The sequence below is a fragment of the Homarus americanus genome, unplaced genomic scaffold (genome assembly GCF_018991925.1).
Source record: "Homarus americanus isolate GMGI-L3 unplaced genomic scaffold, GMGI_Hamer_2.0 scaffold8346, whole genome shotgun sequence".
Taxonomy (NCBI): Eukaryota; Metazoa; Arthropoda; class Malacostraca; order Decapoda; family Nephropidae; genus Homarus; species Homarus americanus.
Window position 1 is genome coordinate 1 of NW_024738837.1, and position 23,396 is coordinate 23,396.

At 51.4% G+C, this 23,396-nt stretch overlaps 1 protein-coding gene across 1 annotated transcript; it reads right to left on the reverse strand.

Annotated features, from left to right (window-relative positions):
* Positions 1 to 594: 594 nt before the first annotated feature.
* LOC121874368 lies at positions 595 to 19,133 on the reverse strand (the record flags this gene model as incomplete). Its single annotated transcript, XM_042378503.1, has 2 exons — positions 18,977 to 19,133; positions 595 to 1,397 (listed from the first exon to the last, which is right to left on the reverse strand). A coding segment is annotated over exon 2 (764 nt), but the record flags the coding sequence as incomplete, so codon positions are not given.
* Positions 19,134 to 23,396: the final 4,263 nt, after the last annotated feature.

A 23,396-nucleotide genomic window follows, 5' to 3' on the forward strand; every position in this document is an offset into this window, starting at 1 on the left:
TGTGTGTCTCTGTGTTTCAGTTTGTCTCTGTGTGTCTCTGTGTGTCTCTGTGTGTCTCTGTCTCTGTGTCTCTGTCTCTGTGTATGTGTGTTTCTGTGTCTCTGTGTCTCTATGTGTCTCTGTGTCTCTGTGTATCTGTGTCTTTATGTGTCTCTGTGTGTCTCTGTGTGACTCTGTGTGTCTCTGTGTTTTTCTGTGTCTCTGTGTGTCTCTGTTTCTCTGTGTCTCTGTGGCTCTCTGTGTCTCTGTGTCTCTGTGTTTCTGTGTTTCTCTGTGTCTCTGTGTCCTTCTGTGTCTCTGTGTGTCTCTGTGTGTGTGTCTCTGTGTATCTCTACCGACACCTGTCATTCTACCTATACTTGGCACTCTACCTGTGTTTGCTAACCTACCCGTCCCTGGGTATGAACATGGCACCCTAGGTATGAACATGGCACCCCTGGTATGAACATGGCACCCCTGGTATGAACATGGCACCCTAGGTATGAACATGGCACCCCTGGTATGAACATGGCACCCCTGGTATGATCATGGCACTCCTGGTATAAGCATGACACCCTGGGTATGAACATGGCACCCCTGATATGATCATGGTACCCTGAGTATGAAGGTACAGTTGAGGAGGGCCGGGTACTCACCATGCCCGGGTCAGGCGCTGGGGGCTGCCACTGGGTGAAGGTGGACACTCTGGAGTCTGCAGGCAGTAGGGGACCCACGAAACCCTGTTGGCTGAATTGCGTAGAGCCTCGCATCGTCCTGGGAGACATAACGGCGGGTTCCCTGCGAGACTTGGGGGCGGGTTGGAGGGTCTCCCGAGCTGCCCGGAGAGATAGGGCGACGGGGAGCGGCTCTTGACGCTCTACTGCCATAATCCTCCGCAGTTCGTCGTATTTGCCGGAGGAGGAGCGGCCTGGCCCCCGCGCTGCTTTCAGTTTCCGATGCACAGTATCATACTTGCCCCGGCGGTCTCCGGGCCCCAGCATGGCCCGCAGTACCTCAAAGGAACCCTTGTGTGGCGACCCCATCTGATAGTGCCTCGCGCTGCCATAGATGGGCGCGGAGGGGCGAGCGATAGGGTCAGGAGCAAAAGTCCTAAATCTGCCGTAGTTGTAGGATCGTGTCCTGGGGAGCTGGTTGGTGGACGTGGCTCGTCGGGCTTCCCTCTTGCTCAGTCTCCACATTTCCCTTAGCTCCTCACAGCTGGGCTCCCCCCGTAGCCTGTACCCCGGCACGTACTGGTTAAACTCAAGGTCTCGTTTGCTGATGCCCACGTCGACAGCATCCAGGGTGTCACTGTCAGGATGGGCACAGGCCAGCCCCACGAGGGCCAGGATGGCGGCGGCCACCACACTGCCCACCATCCTGGGACCACGGTCACTGCTGCCCCGCCATGAACACACCTGTAAGAGAGAGTAACGTTAGTGACCAGTGCTATCATGACCATATCTCCCGTTACTGCTATCATGACCCGTACCTCCCGTCACTGTTACCATGACTGTATCTCCCGTCACTGCTACTATGACTGTATCTCCCGTTACCGCTACCATGACCCGTACCTCCCATTACTGCTACCGTAAAAGAGAGAGAGAGAGAGAGAGAGAGAGAGAGAGAGAGAGAGAGAGAGAGAGAGAGAGAGAGAGCACAATATATTAATTTCTACACATTTCCTGGCGTTGTGACAATAATCTAATATACTATAGGAATAGCTGTCTGTCTGTGGGTCTGTCTATTCTGGGCAGCTGAAACGGCACAATCGTTTTTCATCAAACTTGGTGAAAAAATCGCAAAAAATTCGTAGTGCAACAAACCTGGTCACATGTCGATGGATTCTTTAGCAACACATTAATTAACCATTTTATTTATGCTGGAAAACGATGCAAGTCTACGGACTTGGCGCACCCTCATTATGCTGGAAAACGATGCAAGTCTACGGACTTGGAGCACCCTCATTCGCTGTACGCTGTCAGCCGGACGGCGAACCGGGCTCGAAGGGCCAGCGTTCACTTGTCATTACTAAAGTGCCACACGATCTTGGCATTAAACATAATATTGAGTGCCTCAGGTCTTATGTTTGGTCAGATGTTGCTACCACACTGTGACCACCAAACTGTGACCACCACACTATGACCACCACACTGATGCCTCGTCACAAGTGTGCCACCCCTAGAGAGCCAAAAAACTATGTGGTCACTGACCACTGTAATGATGTGGTCACTGACCCATGAAATGTTTTGGTCACTGACCACTGTAACGATGTGGTCACTGACCACTGTAATGGTGTGGTCACTGACCCATGAAATGTTTTGGTCACTGACCACTGTAACGATGTGGTCACTGACCACTGTAATGATGTGGTCACTGACCCTTGAAATGTTTTGGTCACTGACCACTGTAATGGTGTGGTCACTGACCATTGTAATGATGTGGTCACTGACCAGTAAAATGTTTTGGTCACTGACCACTGCAATGATGTGGTCACTGACCAATGTAATGATGTGGTCACTGATCAGTGAAATGTTTTGGTCACTCACCAGAGTCACCACTGCAATGATGTGGTCACTGTCCACTGTAATGATGTGGTCACTGACTACTGTAATGGTGTGGTCACTGACCCGTGAAATGTTTTGGTCACTGACTACTGTAATGGTGTGGTCACTGACCAGTGAAATGTTTTGGTCACTGACCACTGCAATGATGTGGTCACTGACCAGTGAAATGTTTTGGTCACTGACCACTGCAATGATGTGGTCACACACCCGTGAAATGTTTTGGTCACTGACCACTGTAATGGTGTGGTCACTGACCAGTGAAATGTTTTGGTTACTGACCACTGTAATGGTGTGGTCACTGACCAGTGAAATGTTTTGGTCACTGACCACTGCAATGGTGTGGTCATTGACCCGTGAAATGTTTTGGTCACTGACCATTGCAATGATGTGGTCACTGGCCATTGTAATGATGTGGTTACTGACCTCTGTAATGATGTGGTTACTGACCTCTGTAATGATGTGGTCACTGACCACTAAGAGTAGACTGACAGGCACCACAGGGTCTGGCACCCTTCTCCACCTCCCAGAGAGTGACGTCTATGCTGGCCCTCGTGGTGTAAATGTGACACTGTCTGCGCCACTATCAGCGTCAATGTCAGAAGCACTGCCAGCAGCACTCATCGGCAGTGTCAGAGGTATTGTCAGCAACACTGTTAATAGTACTGTCAGTGGCACTGTCAGCAACATTATCAATAAGCACTCAGCAGAACTGTTAGCACCACTGTCGACAGCATTGTCAGCACCACTGTCAGCAGCACTGCCAGCATTCACTACTGAGACAGAAGACTTATTTTATTACAGAAATGGAGTACCAGAGTTGTTGATGAGGGCCGCCACTCACCAGGATCATTGGCACTCCTGACACTCAACACCAGGATCATTGGCACTCCTGACACTCAACACCAGGATCCTTGGCACTCCTGACACTCAACATCAGGATCCTTGGCACTCCTTGTAGGTTATGTATCTAAGCTACTGTGCCGAGTAGTAACTTTGTATACAAGCTACTGTGCCGAGTAGCATCTATGTATATAATTACGTGGCAACACTGCACGTGTTATGTGGCAACATTGCCCCGAGGCTGCCATATGGCAAGGCAGTCTCAGTCTGACTCTGTGGGCCGTGCATGGCACACGCAAGTCACCACTTGTATTTCTCCTATCCCTTAATAAATGGACTTCAGTTTTACCCGGTGTTTCCCTACCCATCACTGCTTTCTTCAGGGAACACTTGGAACCTTCATGGCGCAGTGAGTAGGATCTGTGGACTTACAAGTGTGTGAACAATGGACAGTTAGCAGGCGATGTGCGACTGCCGGCGATGTGCACGTGACTCTTAGTGTGTGCTGTGTTGTCTTGCGTTCTGTTTCGCTGCGACGTGCAGCGTTGCTCCGTCACAGTGCGTTTTAGTGACAGTGGCAGTGTTAGTGTCAGTGTATCAGTGTGTCTAGAGCTGAGAGTTGAGCATTGGCCTCTTTTTTGTGGTACCCACGGAGCACGCAGGCGTACACCCTTCTTGTGTGACATCCGGGGAAACACTGACATTCTTGCCTCAGCGGGCCACCACCAGGCTCGGCTCTCTGAGACACACACACACACACACACACACGCACGTACGCACGCACTCACGGACAGAACAGTGGACTCTATGCGTTATTTCTGCGCTGTTTATGTCATATATGTGGTTCGAGCTTATGAGGCGCCACTTTATATACTAAATAGCGCAGTTCAAGCATAGTAAGATGGGCGGTAAGAAGGGACAACGTCAAGATGGGAGACACGACTCCCCACCACCTTCTCCGCTACCGGGCACAGATGGACCTTCTGCACCCACCGCCCCTCATCCTTCACCTACAGCGACGGACATTGCAACAATTCTGAGGTGGGTGGACGACAGAGACGAGCGACGCAGAGAGATGGAACTTCAGAGGGAGGAGACACGAAGACAGGAGGAAAAGACGCGCTTTGATGCAATATTGGCGACCCTGGCGCTAACCCACCCTCCCTCACTCGCGCACCAAGGCGCCAGTACCCTCCCTCCTCCACCACACCAGCGTCCTCCAGGTACTCTTGCTACTTCAACAGCTCCCAAGGTATTTGTTCAACTCCCACCCGCCCTCTCACCAGACGTCACGTTTCAGCTTTTTTGTGAGTGGAGGCGGCGTTGGACAGATTACTCCACCTTGACAGCATGCCTCCAAACAAACAGCTCATCCAACTGCGGATGTGTTTGTCGCTGGAGACCCAGAGAGTTTTGGAGCACACGTTGCAAGTGCCTCCCGATTCTACCTCTTCAGTGACGGATGTGCTCGACCTTTTGCAGGAGCACGTTAAGGGTCGGAATAACGAGGCTTTGCATCGCCGCGCCTTCACTAGCTGCAAGCAGGCGGAGAATGAATCCTTTGACGACTTTTTTGTACGTTTGAAGAGTTTGTCAGAGGAGATCGACGTCTGCAAGGCGCACAGCCGGGAATGTGAGGAAGCCTGGATCAAGCACGGGATCTTGACAGGTGTCAGGCAAGAAGAGTTGGTGCAGCGACTCATCCCCCTGGACGCTTCCTCCACACTCCAGGTGGTAGTGACTGAATGTCGGTCATACGAAGCCACCAAGTCCGCTACCTCTGCCTTACGGTCCCCACCTGCTGTGAGAGCAATCTCTCAGTACAAGAAGGGTAAGAAGGCGACCAACAACGTGAAGGCTGCCGCACGTTCTTCCACGCCTCCGCCTAGTGCTTCCTGTGGCAGCTGTGGAAAGCAGCATGGCCCCAAGACATGCCCGGCCGCCGACGCACTGTGTCATGGATGTGACCGTAAGGGCCACTGGTCTAACACAGACAGGTGCCCTGCACGAGGCCTCAAGTGTCAGGCCTGCGGTCGCTATGGACACTACGATAAGTGCTGCCGCCAACCCAAGCCCAAAAGCCCGAGACGAGGAGGAAAGCAGCACACTTCCCTCGGGGTGGATCGCACGCAGCCCCCTCCAGATGGCCCACGCAGTCCCAAGCAGCAGCGGAGTCACATCAGGAGGGTGGAATCGACCACACGCCCCAGGGCTACCCCTTCCCCTACCATCCGCGTCGCCGTCACACACGGTGATGTGTCGGGTCACATCGAGGTGATACCGGACACCGGCGCTGATACTACGGTGATAGGCCTGAAGCACCTCCAGAAACTGGGCCTCACCAAACGCGGCCTGGGACCACCGCCGCAGCTGCAGTACTACAATGCGGACGGTTCCCAGATGCCGGATGCTGTGGGCTCCTTTCAAGCTGAGATCACTTACGGCGACAGGTCGTGTCACGGATGGATCGACGTGCAGCCTACTCTTGCTACCCCCTTGTTGTTGTGGGAGCACTGCAAGGAGTTAGGCGTGGTGCCCAGAGACTTTCCTGAGCAGATCCCAGCTGCTTGGTACACCGCCAGCAGGGTGCGGGAATCAACGAGCGACGCGCCTGGCGCTGCCGCACAGAACTGCCCAGAACCCGCGTCCACTCCCGCCCCGCCTCCACCCAAGTCACGGCTGCTTCCTCTTCACAGCGAGACGTCTCCTTCAGCCGCAAGGGCCTAATTCCTGAAGGAGTACTCGGATGTGCTGGTGCCGTAGGAGGCCCTACGGACCGCGCCACTGAAGGCTATGGCGGGTCCGCCTATGAGGATACACCTGCGGGAAGATGCACAGCCGTTTGCCATACACACTCCCCGGTTGATCCCTCTCGCCTTCAGGGATTCAGTCAAGAAGGAACTGGATTCCATGGTGGCCCAGGGTGTTATCGTACCCGTTGGTGACGATCCGTTCCCTTGGTGCCACCCTCTAGTCGCTGTGGCTAAGACTAACGGTGGAGTGCGGATTACTACCGACTTGTCTAAGCTTAACAGCCAGGTGTCCCGTCCCGCCCACCCTTCACCCACACCTTTTGCAGCTATACAGAGTGTGGACCCGAAGGTACGGCACTTCTCGACGATGGACGCCCTCTGTGGTTACTGGCAGATCCCACTGAAGAAGGAGGATCAGCCACTGACCACTTTCATCACGCCTTACGGACGCTTCCGCTACTGCCGTGGCCCTATGGGATTCGCTGCTACGGGGGACGCCTTCTGTCTCCGTGGTGATATGGCACTTCAAGGTGTGACCAACTGCGTGAAGGTAGTGGATGACGTCCTCCTCTACGATGAGGACTACCTGACGCATCTTCGCCGCATCGACGAGGTACTGACCAGGTGTAGGACACACGGCATCACTCTGAATGCCGAGAAGTTCGTCTTGGCCGCACCTGCAGTGTCTTTCTGCGGCTACCGACTCTCAAGGGATGGCATTGCTGCGGACCCGGAGAAAGTTCGCGCCATAGCGGACTTTGCAAAACCTGCCAACCTTACGGATCTCAGGTCTTTCATGGGCCTGGTGAACCAGCTGGCAGAATGTTCTCCTGACGTCTCCGCCGCTGCCGGGCCTCTCCGCCCCCTCATGAGCCCCAAGAGGACTTTCACGTGGACCCCTGACCACGACCTCGCCTCTCATAAGGTGAAGGAGGCCCTGTCAAGTCCACCTATCCTCGCTCCTTTCGACCCAGCGCTCCCCACCGTCCTCCAGACAGACGCCTCGCGCCTGTATGGGGTTGGTTACGCCCTTCTCCAGGATCACGGTGGAGGAAAGTACCGGCTCGTACAGTGTGGCTCTCGCTTCCTCTCCGATGCTGAGTCTCGCTACGCTACCATCGAGCTGGAGCTGCTGGCAGTGGTATGGGCCTTATCGAAGTGCAAATTTTACTTGATTGGTCTACAGCACTTCGACCTCATCACAGACCACAGGCCCTTGGTCCCCATTCTTAATCACAATTCGCTGGACGCCATCGAGAATCCCCGCCTCCAGCGCCTGAAGGAGAAGATTTTGCCCTTCGTCTTCACCGCGGCTTGGCGCGCAGGTAAGGAGTTGTGCATCCCGGATGCCCTCTCCCGCTCCCCAGTCAGCCGCCCTACACCTGAAGACGAGATACTCAGCACCGAGGCCGGTTTCTCCGTCAGCAACATCGTCACCTTGCAGGCCGTACAGTCCCTCGCCAGCACCCAGGCATCAGTGTCGCCACCCGACAGCAATCTGGCCCTTGAGGAACTACGGACCGCGGCACGCGACGACCCCTCCTACACTCAGCTCTTGGAGAGTATGAGGAATGGGTTCCCTCGCGACCGTTTTGCCCTCCATAACGCCCTACGCCCGTATTGGAAGATACGTGAGGACCTCTACGCAGATGGGGACCTCGTCCTGAACGGTGCCCGTGTGGTCGTCCCTGCAGCTCTCCGTCGTCACGTTCTGGCCTGCTTACACGACAGTCATCGTGGAGCAGAGGCCACCAAGCGCCGCGCAAGGCAGGCTGTGTACTGGCCCGGCATTGACGTGGATATCGTCAATACGGTCTGTGCCTGTGAGCCGTGCCAGATCATGCAGCCCAGTCAACAGCAGCAGCCCCTCTTGTGTGACGACGAACCCACCAGGCCATTCGAGTCCGTGTCGGCTGATTTCTTCAGCACAGCTGGGAAACATTTCCTAGTTGTCGCCGACCGACTCTCTGGCTGGCCTATGGTGGTAATCTGTGGCTCGGACACGACGTCCGCGGCCACCATTCGCCACTTCCGGCACCTCTTTCGTGACCTGGGCGTCCCCGTACGTCTGCAGACGGACGGTGGGTCACAGTTCACCAGCCGGGACTTCACAGGATTCCTGGAGCGTTGGGGAGTCCGCCACATCGTGTCAACACCCCACTACCCACAGTCGAACGGCCATGCTGAGGCTGCGGTCAAGACAGTCAAGCATCTCATCCTCAAGGTGGCCCCTTCAGGCAACATAGACTGTGAGGCGTTTGACAAAGGACTCCTGGAGTTACGTAATACTCCCACCCACACAGGACGCTCCCCTGCCCAGATCCTGTATGGTCACCCTCTCCGCTCTTGCGTTCCTGCACACGCCAAGGCCTTTGCGAAGGAGTGGCAGACCAGAGCCGAGAGCTGAGACCGTCGTGCCGCTTCACGTGCCCAGGACTCCAAGGCTCGGTATGACGACCGTGCCCGCCCTCTTCAGTCACTGGAGATTGGTGCCCTTGTCCGCGTCCAGGACCCGACGACGACACGTTGGGACAAAGTGGGCATAGTGATGGGCGTCGGCCGGTCGCGGGACTACAAGGTCAGGATGCCGAGCGGCCGTGTCTGGTGGAGGAACCGCCGCTTCCTCCAGCCAGCCCCACCCCCTGCTGCTGGCCCCCTGACCGAGGACGAGTCCCCTACACCTCACGAGGATCCGCCCCACAGTGCACCTCGACGCTCGGAGCGACTTAGGACTAAGAAGTCCGCTCAAGACAAAGACTATGAGCGTGAGGGGGAGAGGGAGATGTAGGTTATGTATCTAAGCTACTGTGCCGAGCAGCAACCTTGTATATAAGCTACTGTGCCGAGTAGCATCTATGTATATAATTACGTGGCAACACTGCACGTGTTATGTGGCAACATTGCCCCGAGGCTGCCATATGGCAAGGCAGTCTCAGTCTGACTCTGTGGGCCGTGCATGGCACACGCAAGTCTCCACTTGTATTTCTCCTATCCCTTAATAAATGGACTTCAGTGTTACCCGGTGTTTCCCTACCCATCACTGCTTTCTTCAGGGAACACTTGGAACCTTCAGTCCTGACACTCAACACCAGGATCATTGGCACTCCTGACACTCAACACCAGGATCATTGGCACTCCTAACACTCAACACCAGGATCATTGGCACTCCTGACACTCAACACCAGGATCCTTGGCACTCCTAACACTCAACACCAGGATCATTGGCACTCCTGACACTCAACACCAGGGTCATTGGCACTCCTGACACTCAACACCAGGATTCCTTGGCACTCCTGACACAACACCAGGATCCACTCCTGACACTCAACACCAGGATCCTTGCACTCCTGACACTCAACACCAGGATCATTGGCACTCCTGACACTCAACACCACTCCTGGCACACCAGACACTCAACACCAGGATTCTGGCACTTGACACTCAATACCAGGATCCTTGGCACTCCTCCTTGGCACTCCTGAAACTCAACACCAGGATCCTTGGCACTCCTGACACAACACCAAGATCCTGGCGCTCCTGACACTCAACACCAGGATCCTTGGCACTCCTGACACTCAACACCAGGATCATTGGCAGTCCTGACCTCAACATCAGGATCATTAGTACTCCGACACTCAACACCAGGACTCTGGCACTCCTGACACTCAACACCAGGATTCTTGGCACTCCTGACACTCCAATACCAGGATCCTTGGCACTCCTGACACAACACCAGGATCCTTGGCACTCCTGAAACTCAACACCAGGATCCTTGGCACTCCTGACACAACACCAAGATCCTGGCGCTCCTGACACTCAACACCAGGATCCTTGGCACTCCTGACACTCAACACCAGGATCCTTGGCACTCCTGACACTCAACACCAGGATCCTTGGCACTCTGACACTCAACACCAGGGTCATTGGCACTCCTGACCTCAACACCAGGATTCCTTGGCACTCCTGGCACTCAACACCAGGATCCTCTCCTGACATCAAGGGATCCTGGCACTCCTGGCACTCAACACCAGGATCCTTGGCACTCCTGACACTCAACACCAGGATCCTTGGCACTCCTGACACTCAACACCAGGATTCTTGGCACTCCTGACACCCAGTTACCAGCAACTTAAAATCATTTTTTTGTTAGTTCGATAGATCACAGATATCTGAGGGCTTTTCGGGGTGCTGTGTGTGTGTGTGTGTGTGTGTGTGTGTGTGTGTGTGTGTGTGTGTGTGTGTGTGTGTAATAAAAATAATAAAAATAATAATAATTAACGGTTTATTGAAAAAGTTCTGCAGCCCGAAGGCTGAAAATATACAATGGACAAAAATGACTTATTACATACAAAGACATGGGGTGGGTGGGTGGGTGGGTCGTTTAACAAAAACTTTCATTTCTGAAAGAAGAAGGAACATGAATTGAACATACAAATTATTATAGTTTACAGTTGATGGTCCGGGCCTGGACTGGTCATGGAGACTCCAGGTGGTGAGGTGTTCACGTGGTGTAGTAACTCGTCCTCGGGTGTTGATATGAAGGACCTCACGTGGTCATAGGGACACTGGATGGTGCGGGGTGGTGTCACAGTACCCCACCCTACTGGGTGATGTTGTGTTATTTCGAAGTCAGGTGTGAAGCCGGCCCACTATTGTTCACAGGGTGGACTGATTATCACCTCCTTGTAAGAAGATGGCGGTCAGTTCCCAAGGGTGCTTATCTCACTGGTGGGTCACGGCTCTCACTGGTACTGTCTAGTGCTGAATTCACTGGCTTAAACACTTCATCACTGTTCAACACCGGTCCCACTTCTTTCCGAAACGAAATTGTCATTTTTCATTATGTTGATATCCCGGTGGTGAGGATGGGTCGGGTAGAGGGACTTGGGGAATGGGTCGAACATTGGCCAAGGGGGAGAGCTGCTCAGCAGGAGCAGCGCCTGAATAGGTACTGACCCTACGATAGTCAGGGAAGTAGTGTGTGTTTGTTTGTGTGTGTGTGTGTGTGTGTGTGTGTGTGTGTGTGTGTGGGTTCTGCTTCTGGAGTGAACTGAACAAAATCGGTGCTGACGGTCATCACTCTTAATAAACAGGAACATGACCAACAAGAGCAAGGATTGATTTTGATTTTGCCGCTTACAGCGGCTACTTTATTGTGCACACCATACTCATCCTGTGAGCGGTAGCGCAAAAGGATTACAGAGTAGAGTTTACAACGGGTCATAATAATTGTTATTGCCACGTGCCGGCCACATGTAGATTGAAGAAACTGTTTACAACTCATAACAGCTTACTAAGTGAAATGGAGCTGGTAACAGCTGTGTGACGTCATTCGTGTGTATGGCACTGCGTGACATCACTCGTGCGTATGGCACCGTTTGTGTGACGTCACTAGTGCATATGGCACTGTGTGATGTCACTCGTGCGTATGGCAAACTTCAGTGTGACATCTCCAATTGTGTCATATCAGCGATCGTGGGACGTCACCATGAGTAGTAGCTGATACTAAGCTTTACTACAAAGTTAGGGCAGCACAGAACTAAGTGATAGCAAAGCCAACCTCCAGAAGGAGGCTTAAGTGAGTCCTATCTTCAAGAAGGGCGATCGTCACTCCACGAACAACTATAGACCGGTGAGCCTGACCAGCTTAATATGTAAAGTACTTGAGAGTATTATCAGAGATGCAGCAATGGAACATCTACTACGAAACAACCTTGTAAAGGATTGCCAACACGGTTTTATGCCGGGGCGCTCTTGCTTAACACAATTGCTCAAGGTATTGGATATTTGGACCCATATTCTGGAACGGGGTGGTAATATCGACAATATTTACCTAGATTTTGCCAAGGCTTTCGACTGAAAATCAAACTGGAAGGGTACGGAATTCGGAGAAATATCCTAGCATGGATAGAAGACTTTCTACATGACCGCAAGCAGTGTGTTGTGATTAATGGCACGAAATCGTCAACTGTACCTGTCACAAGTGGGGTACCACAGGGCAGTGTATTGGGCCCGCTGTTGTTTGTTTGTTTCATAAATGACATGCCTGACGTTATACAATCATCCATACAAATGTTTGCCGATGACGCCAAGTTATTTCGGGAAATCAAGAACCAAGCGGACTGTGAAGAGCTGCAGAAGGACCTCTGTGGGCTCCAGGAATAGTCGAAGAAATGGCTGCTGAGATTCAATGTCACGAAGTGTAAGAGGAAGCACCTGGGGCATACCAACGGTAAGGAGGCGTATCATATGTCCCAACGGGATGAAGAAACTGCACTAGTTGAGACTGAATGTGAGAAGGACCTAAGTGTGTATGTTGACATTGCGAGAAGAAGGTAAATTAGGCAAATAAATTATTGGGTGTTATAAGAAGTTCGTTCAGATATCTAGACGGTCCGTCCCTCGTAACGATCTTCAAGAGTGAAGTGCTTCCCCATCTGGAGTACTGTTACCCCGTCTGGTCCCCGAGATATGCCAGGGACTGTCAGTTGGTTGAAAATGTTCAAAGGAGGGCCACCAGACTGGTGCCTGCACTTCGGCACCTCAGCTACCCTGATAGATTGGAGCGCCTGAACTTGCCTAGCTTATACTACAGACGGGCAAGGGGTGACCTAATTGAGGTGTATAAGCATCTCAAGGGGCACTACTCAGTCGAGTGTCCTTACTTGGCGCAGACGGACGATCGCCCCACACGGGGTCACAGCTCAAGATTGAAGAAGCCGCAAGTCCAGAAAACAATGAGGGCAAACTTTTTCGAAGTGAGGGTTGTAAACTCTTGGAACAATCTACCAGAAACTGTTGTGACGGCACTCAGTGTGAGCACTTTCAAGACAAGACTTGACCAACACTGGAGCGGGTTCAGGTACATTTAGGAGCCGGTGCATGCCCAGTACTTGTCAACAGTGCGTAACAGAGACGTGACCGATCGCCCGGGCGGCTAGCAAGCCGATCTCTTGGTGAAGAGGATAAAAGAAAAGGAAAAGTAATCAGTGATGTGACCGATCGCCCAAGCGGCTAACGAGCCGATCAGTGGTGAAGAGGATAACAAAAGAATAACTCAGGAGCCCATAGCCACTAAGACACCGGCTGATGCAGCATCATACTTCACAGACGGCTCGGTGGACCAAAACATCATAGATCTGAAGCGGCCTTCTACCCAAGGTCAGACCCTCCTATGGAGACTTTCTAATGACTGCTCCACCCTACAAACAGAGTTAGTAGCATTCTCAAAGGCCCAAGCAAACCACATTCACCACCTTCTCCTGGTCATCACAGAGATAGCTTAGGAAGTGCGGACCCCAGTTCGGGGGGCGCGCCACTCCGAAACTGACCACGTCCAAGAGTGGGGGTTGATGGTAAGCGTTCACTGACCGAGGGTCCGCTTACACTTGCAAACCTGCAGTATCCTTTCATACCTACAGGTAGGATAACCTCCATCCCCAATCCCAAATCCGGTCTGGCTGCTTCATGAGCCCCAGCCGGAGCCACCAAACGGGCCGCCTACAGGAAAAGGCCCGTGTCAAACTACGGTCCGACAATCTCAACAACAACAGAAAATTGCGGAAAGGTGTTATCACTACCAGAGACACGACCTTCCTGAAACCGAAATTGACGAAGAAACACGATATACTCCAAGAGGACTTCCGACGCTCACCTTAACCGCGGAGCCGGGAATATTTCACCAGGGGGAGCGCGGAAGTACTTCCGAGCATCAAGCTCGCTCACCGAAACCACTAATGTTGATGAAGGTACTCAAGTGGATGGACACTACCAACTTCCCATCCCGTTTCGCCATGAAGAACAGGGACTCCCAGACAATAAGAAACTTGCCGAGATGCGATGGGGGGGATTGAGAAAACGCCTCCTGAAGAACCCAGAGCTCTCTCAGAAGTATAAAGAAGAGATGAGACGTCAAATCGACGAGGGACCCGCTGAGCGAGTCCCACGTCAAGAACTCAGTGTTGCACCCGGGAAGACCTGTTATCTCCCACACCACCCTGTGTTGAATCCCAACAAGCCAGAAAAGGTGAGAATAGTGTTTGATTGTGCAGCCGAATATGAGTTGATGTCATTGAACAGCCAGGTGATGCAAGGGCCAGACCTTAACAACAAATTGATGGGAGTCCTCATCAGATTCAGACAAGGAAAGGTGGCACTCATGGCTGATATCGAGGCAATGTTCCACCAAGTGCGAGTAGTACCCGAACATCGAGATGTCTTTCGATTCTTATGGTGGACGGCCGACCAGCTGTCAGGGGCCCCCACCACTTACCGAATGACAGTACATCTCTTTGGAGGTGTGTGGAGTCCTTCATGTGTTGGGTATGCGCTACAACGAACATTCCAAGATTACGGGGAAAGTCTCCATGACGACATCAAGAAAGCGAATCGTAACTTCTACGTTGACAATCTGCTTCTCTCAGTAGATTCGCCGGGGAAGGCGGATTCAGACAGAGAATGCCGTGGGATTAAAGGAACGAGCGTTGGGAATCTTGTGGGATATGGAAACGGACGAACTAGTGGTCCGGGTCCAGATCCCTAAGAAACCGGAGACGAAACGAGGCCTTCTGAGTTTGGTTAGCTCCATATATGACCCACTGGGACTCATCACTCCGAGCGTCATAAGAGCCAAAAACATATTCCAAGATGAGTGTAGACGAGGTGTTGGGTGGGATGAACGAATGGCTGAACAGAACAGGGTGGCTTGGCAAAGATGGCTGGATGAACTACCTCACCTATCATGGGTTCACGTTCCACGGTGCTACCGACCCGAGGATGCAAATCTAGTGGGTGCCATGCAACTACACCACTTCTGCGACGCCTCCCAACAAGCGTATGGAGCTGTATCGTATCTGAAGACCACGTGTGAAGATGGAACCCACCATATCGCCTTCGTGTGTGGCAAGGCCAAGCTAGCCCTATGGCGAGAGCTTGAATTACATATAGACAGATCAGTGTTCTGGACAGACAGTATGGCAGTCCTTCAATACATACGAAACACCAAAAGACGCTTCCAGTCCTTCGTGGCCAATCGAGTGGCAACGATACACGAGGACTCCAATGTAGAACAATGGCGCCACGTGACGTCGGCACTGAACCCGGCCGACGACGCTAGTCGTGGATTACATGGAGCAGAGCTCAACGAGGAGGGCAGGTGGATTCGGGGGCCTGCTTTCCTCTTGTTGGAAGAAGACATTTGGCCAAAGAGTCCATTGAGGATTCCAGAGCTCACAGACGGAGACCCAGAGGTGAAGAAGGAAACCACGGTGATGACGATGAACGCTGACCAGGGGGAGGGTACCCTCGATAAGCTATGGGCCAGGTACTCATCGTGGCATCGACTTCTGAAGAGCGTAGCGTGGATTAGAAGGTTTATAGAAAGGCGGCTTGGGAAGCGAAAGAACAAACATCACCGAGAAAACCGGCTCCGGGTCATAGAATTGGAAGAGGCGAAATTAGCCGTCTTAAGATTTATGCAAAGGAAAGGATTCCTTCGAGAACTAGGAATGTTACAACAGGGACAACCCGTGAGAGGTAGCGACGTAAGTTGGCTGGAACCTCATCTAGACACGGACGGTTTGATGAAAGTAAGTGGCCGACTGAAACATGCCGCTCTCCACCCAGACCAGGAGAATCCCATACTGTTGCCAAGGGACAACAGGATAACGGGGCTCATCGTGAGAGAGGTACACTCGACTAGAGCTGGACACTCAGGACGAGAACACACTCTTACCATAATACGTGAGACGTTCTGGATACCTAAGTGCCGCAAATTACTCTACCCCCCAATACGGACGTGTGTCACTTGTCAGAGAAGCAACTGGAGGCCTACCCACCAACGCCAAGTCGACCTGCCAGAAGATCGAGTGCACCCAGGAGGCCCTTTTTTGGTGAAACAAAGACGAGCCCAGGCGAAGAGATGGGGATGCTTATTCACCTGCCTGACCACTGGAGCCATACACTTAGGAGTCCTTATCTCACTAGACACCGACTCGTTCGTCAATACCCTGACAAGATTCACCTGCCGTAGGGGACCTCCCAAGTGTATACGGTCTGACAGGGGACCCAACATGATTGAAGCTAGCCGAGAGTTACGAGAGGCGGTGAGCGGCTGGAACAACAGTGACAAGGTCGGGAATGCCCTCTTACAGAAACAGATAGAATGGCAGTTCATTCCCCCGACAGCCTCTCACATGGGAGGAGTGTGGGAGCGACAAATCCACACTGTAAGGAAGGTCCTCCAGGGAGTGGTGGGCACTGTTACGCCGTCTCTTAATTTACTTTAATATCCAGGTTCTAGGCGTAACCAAAAAAAAAAAAGTGAAGTAAATCAAAAGGGAATAAAAATAAATAAAGTAAACCTTTAAGAATTTAATTAAATTAAATATTAACACAATAAAGAGCCTCATAGGCTGTCACAACAAATTGATTCACTATCGAAACTTTTAAGACACAAATGATACTAAAACATCTAAACATCAAAAGAACAGCTTAAATATATAGAATAAAAATTAAGCACTGGATAACGTTAACACTGCATAAACATAAAAAATACTAACACTGAAATTAACTATCGTGAAACAACACTGAATTACTTAAATGTAACTAAGCAAGCACTGATGGACACATAAGAGACATAAATAGGTACTCACATAGATATACCACATTGGTGGCGACAGGAACAACACAGTAATAAAATAAAGTATAAGTAACAGGTGACGGGTGTCACTCAAAAGAACGTGAACTGAATGACAGGAGGACTGGACTGAACTCAGTCTGCTGGTGGGGTACTATATATAAGGTCGGCTCCAGCCACTGAGACACGCCTATGAAACATGGGTCGTTTAACGATGCAGATGGTCGTTAGAGAAACAAGGAATGCTTGTTACAATACTAAATGAAGAAATAAGATGGGTTTGAACAAATAATGACAGTTAAACCTTAACAGCACAGGGTAAGGTGACTAGAATATATATTAGTAACTATAACACATCATTACAGGAATAATATGGAACAACATGGCAGCATGTTATAAAAAATAATAGAAAAATACGACACGGTCGTAACAGCACCCAGACACTAGACGATGAGTGCCTCAACACTTTGTTCTGCGCCATAGAAGAGATCATCAACGGAAGGCCCATCACCCCAGTGTCTGACGACCCAAAAGAATCTAGAAGCACTAACGCCGCTTCACATACTACGGATGAACCCGAAGACACTGTCCACCGGAGGCGATCGGTCCATGGCACAAGCGTACCGACGAAGATGGAAGCATGCCCAATTCATTGCGGACCAATTTTGGAAGAGGTGGGTAAAGGAATATCTCCCAACACTCCGTCAGCGACAAAAGTTCTTCAAAACTCGCCGTAATCTCCACGCTGGGGATATCGTGATCATCTCTGGACAACCCCTCCCGTGGAGTCAGTGGATGCTAGGGAGAGTACTGGAGGCTCTACCGAGCGCAGATGGCCTGATGCGAAGTGTTAAAGTGAAGACAAAGGACTCAGTGTTAATACGCCCAGCGACGAGACTCTGCCTGATGGAAGGGGTCGACAAGTGAATCTAATGATATGCCGTGATTTCCAGCAAAGCCAACATCTACCAGGAGGATATTATATTCGTTCTCGTTGGTCAAGCCCTAGACCCCAAAACGTGAGTGTGATTGTGAACTATTAAATCCTCTAAGAACTCTAAATAACTTTAATAAGTGTATTTATGTACTGGTGTGATCATGTTATACAAACTGTGTCCTGATGTATCAGCAGTTGTAACATGTGAGTTATATTTAAGAGGTTAATAGGTTATATACTGTATATTGATCGCACTATTCAAACTGTGTGTCCTGATATACCAGCATTTGCTATACGTGAATTGTTCTTTAACAGGTTTTGACCGAATTATACTCATCGCGTCAACGACATGGGTCTTATTGTCCTGCACAAACCAAAATCGCTCCTATGAACGATTAAAATAATTAACCCCAGTTGTCAGGATATTATGGCACTGAATGATACACAATATTTCAATTACATTATTTGTTTAGTTCTATACATAAAGGGTAACTTATTCACAAATGAGTGAGTACAGGCGTGTGAGGCAGTATGTCTGGTCGCACACTTTGTTTTTCACATTTGCGTGAGAAGTATTCAAGCACATTGTGTATTTGGTTCTATACATTCGAACTGATATAGTTACTAAGTGCAAAAAAGTGGATGCAATCTTAATATGTCGGCTAAATTGCCATTGGAGATGAAGTGTTGTGCCATTTCACACACAGTGTGCTTGGACCTGTCCCTAAAAGGTTCTATCTTCACACAGTCGAGGACGTAGTGTTCAAGTGTGTGGCCATATGTCTGGCCACACACTTTTCATTTAGTCTTGTTTACATCTGCTTAAGGAACATACTGCCAAAGGTACTTATATCCTAACCTTAATCTCGCGGTTACAACATCTTGTAATCTAGTGATCTTGTTACTTGCTCCATATACATGTTTCACTTGATACATCTCATCATGGTAAAGTATAGATCGACTAGTGCCTGTTTGCACTTGTCTACTTGCGTCAAACTCATCAATAAGTTCTTTCTTAATTACAGTTTTAAGGGTTCTTTTTGACGGGTGTAGTCAGCATGGATGTGGTCAACAGGGGTATGGTCAGCAGGGATGTGGTCAGCAGGGGTGTGGTCAGCGGGGATGTGGTCAGCAAGGATATGGTCAGCATAGATGTGGTCAGCAGGGATGAGGTCAACAGGGGTGTGGTCAACAGTGGTGTGGTCAACGGAGATCATCTCAATAGGCTGCTTCCCCGTCCCTGTCACACAACTACAAAACATACCTGGGGTCGACGAGCTCCTCCCCAGTGTGTGTGTGTATGTGTGTGCACGCGCACGTTGAGGTACGGAGGGAGGGAAGAAGGTAGTGGGGGTCGTTCAGTATCTTACAAGACGTGTGGGCGATGAGGGAGGTTGAGCTAGACTGTGGTAGATGGGCAACGTCAGCCCTGGGGTGTTCCTTCACCACCCCGTCTAATGCCCGTGTGTGTGTGTGTGTGTGTGTGTGTTTGTGTGTGTGTGTGTGTGTATGTGTGTGTGTGTATGTGTGCCGTCACCGTCTCAATAACAAGGTGAGGGGAAGGAGTGAAGTGCTTTATATATAACTGGAGGGAGTGTTGGCAGCGGCTACCTATCCCACCCCCCAACCTTCACTAGAACCTTCACACACACCTCCTCCGTTCACACACCTCCTCCTCCATTCACACACCTCCTCCCGCCACACACCTCCTCCCGTCACACACTCCTCCGTCACACCTCCTCCGTCACACACCTCCTCCTCCACACACCTCCTCCAGCCACACCTCCTCCTCCATCCTCCGTCCACACACCTCCTCCAGCCACCACCTCCTCCTCCTCCGTCCACACACCTCCTCCTCCCACCCCACACCTCCTCCTCCCCCCACACCTCCTCCTCCGTCCACACCTCCTCCCGCCACACACCTCCTCCCGTCCACACACCTCCTCCCGTCCACACACCTCCTCCGTCCACACACCTCCTCCCCCCTGGCCTCCTGCCACACACCTCCTTCCGCCACACCTCCCTCCTCCCGCCACCTCCTCCGTCCACACACACCTCCCGCCAAACACCTCCTCCCTGCCTCCCCACACCTCCTCCTGCCACACACCTCCACACCTCCTCCCTAACGCCACACACCTTCTCCTCCTGCCACACACCTCCTCCTCCCGCCACAAACCTCCTCCCACACACCTCCTCCGTTCCCCACCTCCTCCTCCACCCTTCTCCTCCCCGCCACACCTCCTTCTCCGTTCAAACACCTCCTCCTCCTCCCCACACACCTCCTCCTCTCGCCATACACCTCCTCCTCCCCCACACCGCCTTCTCCACCCCTCCTCCTCCACACCTCCTCCACACACCTCCTCCTCTCACCTCCTTCTCCCGCCACACACCTCCTCCTTCTCCTCACACCTCCTCCTCTCTTCCTCCCTCCACCTCCTCCTCCCTTCCCCACCTCCTTCTCCCCCACACACACCTCCTCCTCCTCCCGCCACACACCTCCTCCTCCTCCCCACCACCTCCTTCTCCACACCTCCTCCTCCTCCTCCTCCCCCACCTCCTCCTCCTCCCGCCACACACCTCCTTCTCCCGCCACACCTCCTCCCTCCTCCTCCCACCACACCTCCTCCTCCCTTTCACACCTCCTTCTCCCGCCACCCCTCTGAGAGAGTGGTCTAGGGAGAGGGGGTGGTCTTGTCTGAGAGAGGGGTGGTCTGGGACCCCTGTCTGAGAGGGGAATGGTCTAGACCTGTCTGAGAGGGGTGGTCCCTGTCTGAGAGAGGGAGTGGTCTGGGTCTCTGTCTGAGAGAGGGAGTGGTCTAGACCTGTCTGAGAGAGGGGTGGTCTGATCTGTCTGAGAGAGAGTGGTCTAGGTGGTCTGTGTCTGAGGAGGACCTGTCTGGAGGAGAGAGTGAGAGAGGGAGTGGTCTGACCTGTCTGAGAGAGGGTCTGGAGCCTGTCTCAGTCTGGGCCTGTCTGGAGAGGGGGTGGTCTAGATCTGTCTGAGAGAGAGAGAGGGGTGGTCTAGACCTGCTGAGAGAGTGGTCCCTGTCTGAGAGAGTGGTCTGGAGCCTGTCTGAGAGAGGGGTGGTCTAGATCTGTCTGAGAGAGAGGGGTGGTCTAGACCTGTCTGAGAGGGAGTGGTCTAGGTCTCAGAGAGTGGTCTAGACCTGTCTGAGAGGGGTGGTCTGGACTGTCTGAGAGAGGGAGACTGTCTGAGAGGGAGTCCTGTCTGTCTGTCTGAGAGAGAGAGTGGTCTGGACCTGTCTGAGAGAGGTGGTCTAGACCTGTCTGAGAGAGAGTGGTCTGAGAGAGGTGGTCCTGTCTGAGAGGGGGGTGGTCTAGGACCTGTCTGAGAGAGTGGTCTAGACCTGTCTGAGAGGGGGTGGTCTCACCTGTCTGAGAAGGGGTGGTCTAGAGTCTCAGAGAGGGTGGTTTCTGAGATGGAGTGGTCTAGACCTGTCTGAGAGAGGAGTGAGTTAGACCTTTCTGGAGAGGGTGATCTAGACCTGTCTGGAGAGAGGAGTGGTCTGGGCCTGTCTGAGAGAGGGGGTGGTCTGGATCTGTCTGAGAGGTGGTCTGGGAGAGAGGGGTGCACCTGTCTGAAAGAGGGGTGGTCTAGATCTGTCTGAGAGAGGTGGTCTAGGGTCTAGAGAGGGAGTGGTCTAGACCTGTCTGAGAGAGAAGTCTGGAGAGGGGTGGTCTAGATCTGTCTGAGAGGGGGTGGTCTAGACCTGTCTGAGAGAGGGAGTGGTCTAGACCTGTCTGAGAGAGTGGTCTGGAGCCTGTCTGAGAGGAGAGGGGTCTACACCTGTCTGAAAGAGGTGGGTGGGACCTGTGGTCCTGTCTCTGGAGAGAGGGGTGGGAGTGGTCTAGATGTCTGAGAGAGGGAGGGTGGTCTAGACCTGTCTGCTAGACCTGTGCAGTCAGACCCTGTCTCTAGACCTGTCTGAGAGAGGGAGTGGTCTAGACCTGTCTGAGAGAGGGGGTGGTCTAGACCTGTCTGAGAGAGGAAGTGGTCTAGACCTGTCTGAGAGAGGGAGTGGTCTAGACCTGTCTGAGAGAGGGGGTGGTCTAGACCTGTCTGAGAGAGGGAGTGGTCTAGACCTGTCTGAGAGAGGGCGTGGTTTAGACCTTTCTGAGAGCGGGAGTGGTCTAGACCTGTCTGAGAGAGGGAGTGGTCTAGACCTGTCTGAGAGAGGGAGTGGTCTAGACCTGTCTGAGAGAGGGCGTGGTCTAGACCTTTCTGAGAGAGGGAGTGAGGTGTTCAGGCGATATATATCCTGTTAAAGCATAAGGATAGTCAACCTGATATCATGTAAGGGTTGAGGTGAAGCCCTGGTATTAATACTGTACCAGACTCCGCGTCTTAGTGTATATGAAGTCCTGACGATATTCTCTGCCCACTGCTGACTGATACGCCACAAGTTTATAACACAAGGTATTACACACAACTTAGAAAACAGTGTTGAAAACTGAATTTTCCAGGAGAGGTTCTTTGATGCCTACTTAGAAAATTTTACTTGAGGAAAACTCAGAATCCAAGATGACCGCTGTTACATTCCACGACGATCAGGAAAACACTAAAGGGGCTATAAATGTTTTATCAATTGTAATGGGAATATTGATTTTGGTCTAGACTCTCTAGTCAGGTTTTAGGTGTGAGAAATTCAAAGTAATCATTAGAATTTAAATTTAAGTTAATTTTATGAACATACATCGAAGGTGACCACCGTATTTACTTTGGCTCTTTGGCACAAACGTCCTCACACGGCGTCTGGCTTTATTTAGGGTAATTATGGGCTAATTAAGTGTAAATAAATGTAAATAATACATAATATAAGAGAGTTAATAATCGAGTATCAAGAAATGAAAGCCGTACCCAACATAAGTGATAACAGGCCACAACTATGCTCACATTAAGCTGCAGTGTAAAGACAAAGTTACCTACATCTGCAGTGTGAAAAGTTAAGTGTCAGTTAGTGGAGGTAAACACCACCTTCCTCTTCATGTGTGTAAACAACAACAACAACAGGAGCACATGCGTCATGAGTTCAAGAGACATAAAGGGATCATGAGCAAGGACAGTAAAGGTGTTCTCACAAACATGTTGGTTCGAAGAAGAATGTTCATCCAGAAATTTTCCATAATGCCCAAATCACCCTTGATGGAGGTCATCTTTAGCAATGGTCCAATGACTCTCCACACAACACGTGTCCTCGTAACTCCATTATCCTTCTTGATAGATTTGTGTTACAGTGTCCACCAAACATTACACGTGGTGACCGTAGCCTCACTACTCTTAATATATTGAGAGTAAATGGTCTATTGTTTAAGTCTTTCCTGGTGACCGTAGCCTCACTACTCTTAATATATTGAGAGTAAATGGTCTATTGTTTAAGTCTTTCCTGGGAATTAGACTTAACCAACGTCTCCAGTGAACAGTGACTGCGTGCTCGGCTGAGGAGTGATGATGAACTTAAAGAGTCTTCTAAGGACACAGTGACTCATCCTTCAAAGGAGAAACTATTAAATTAAGTAATGTCCAAAAAATTGTGTACATCTTGTTAGCAGACATTGTGTGACCATAGTGTACTGTGGCTGTGGGAGATACTCCGTGTTTATGTTGCCAGAAAACTCCAGGGAAACATACTATGAGATTTGTGTTTGATTAATAATATAGACAG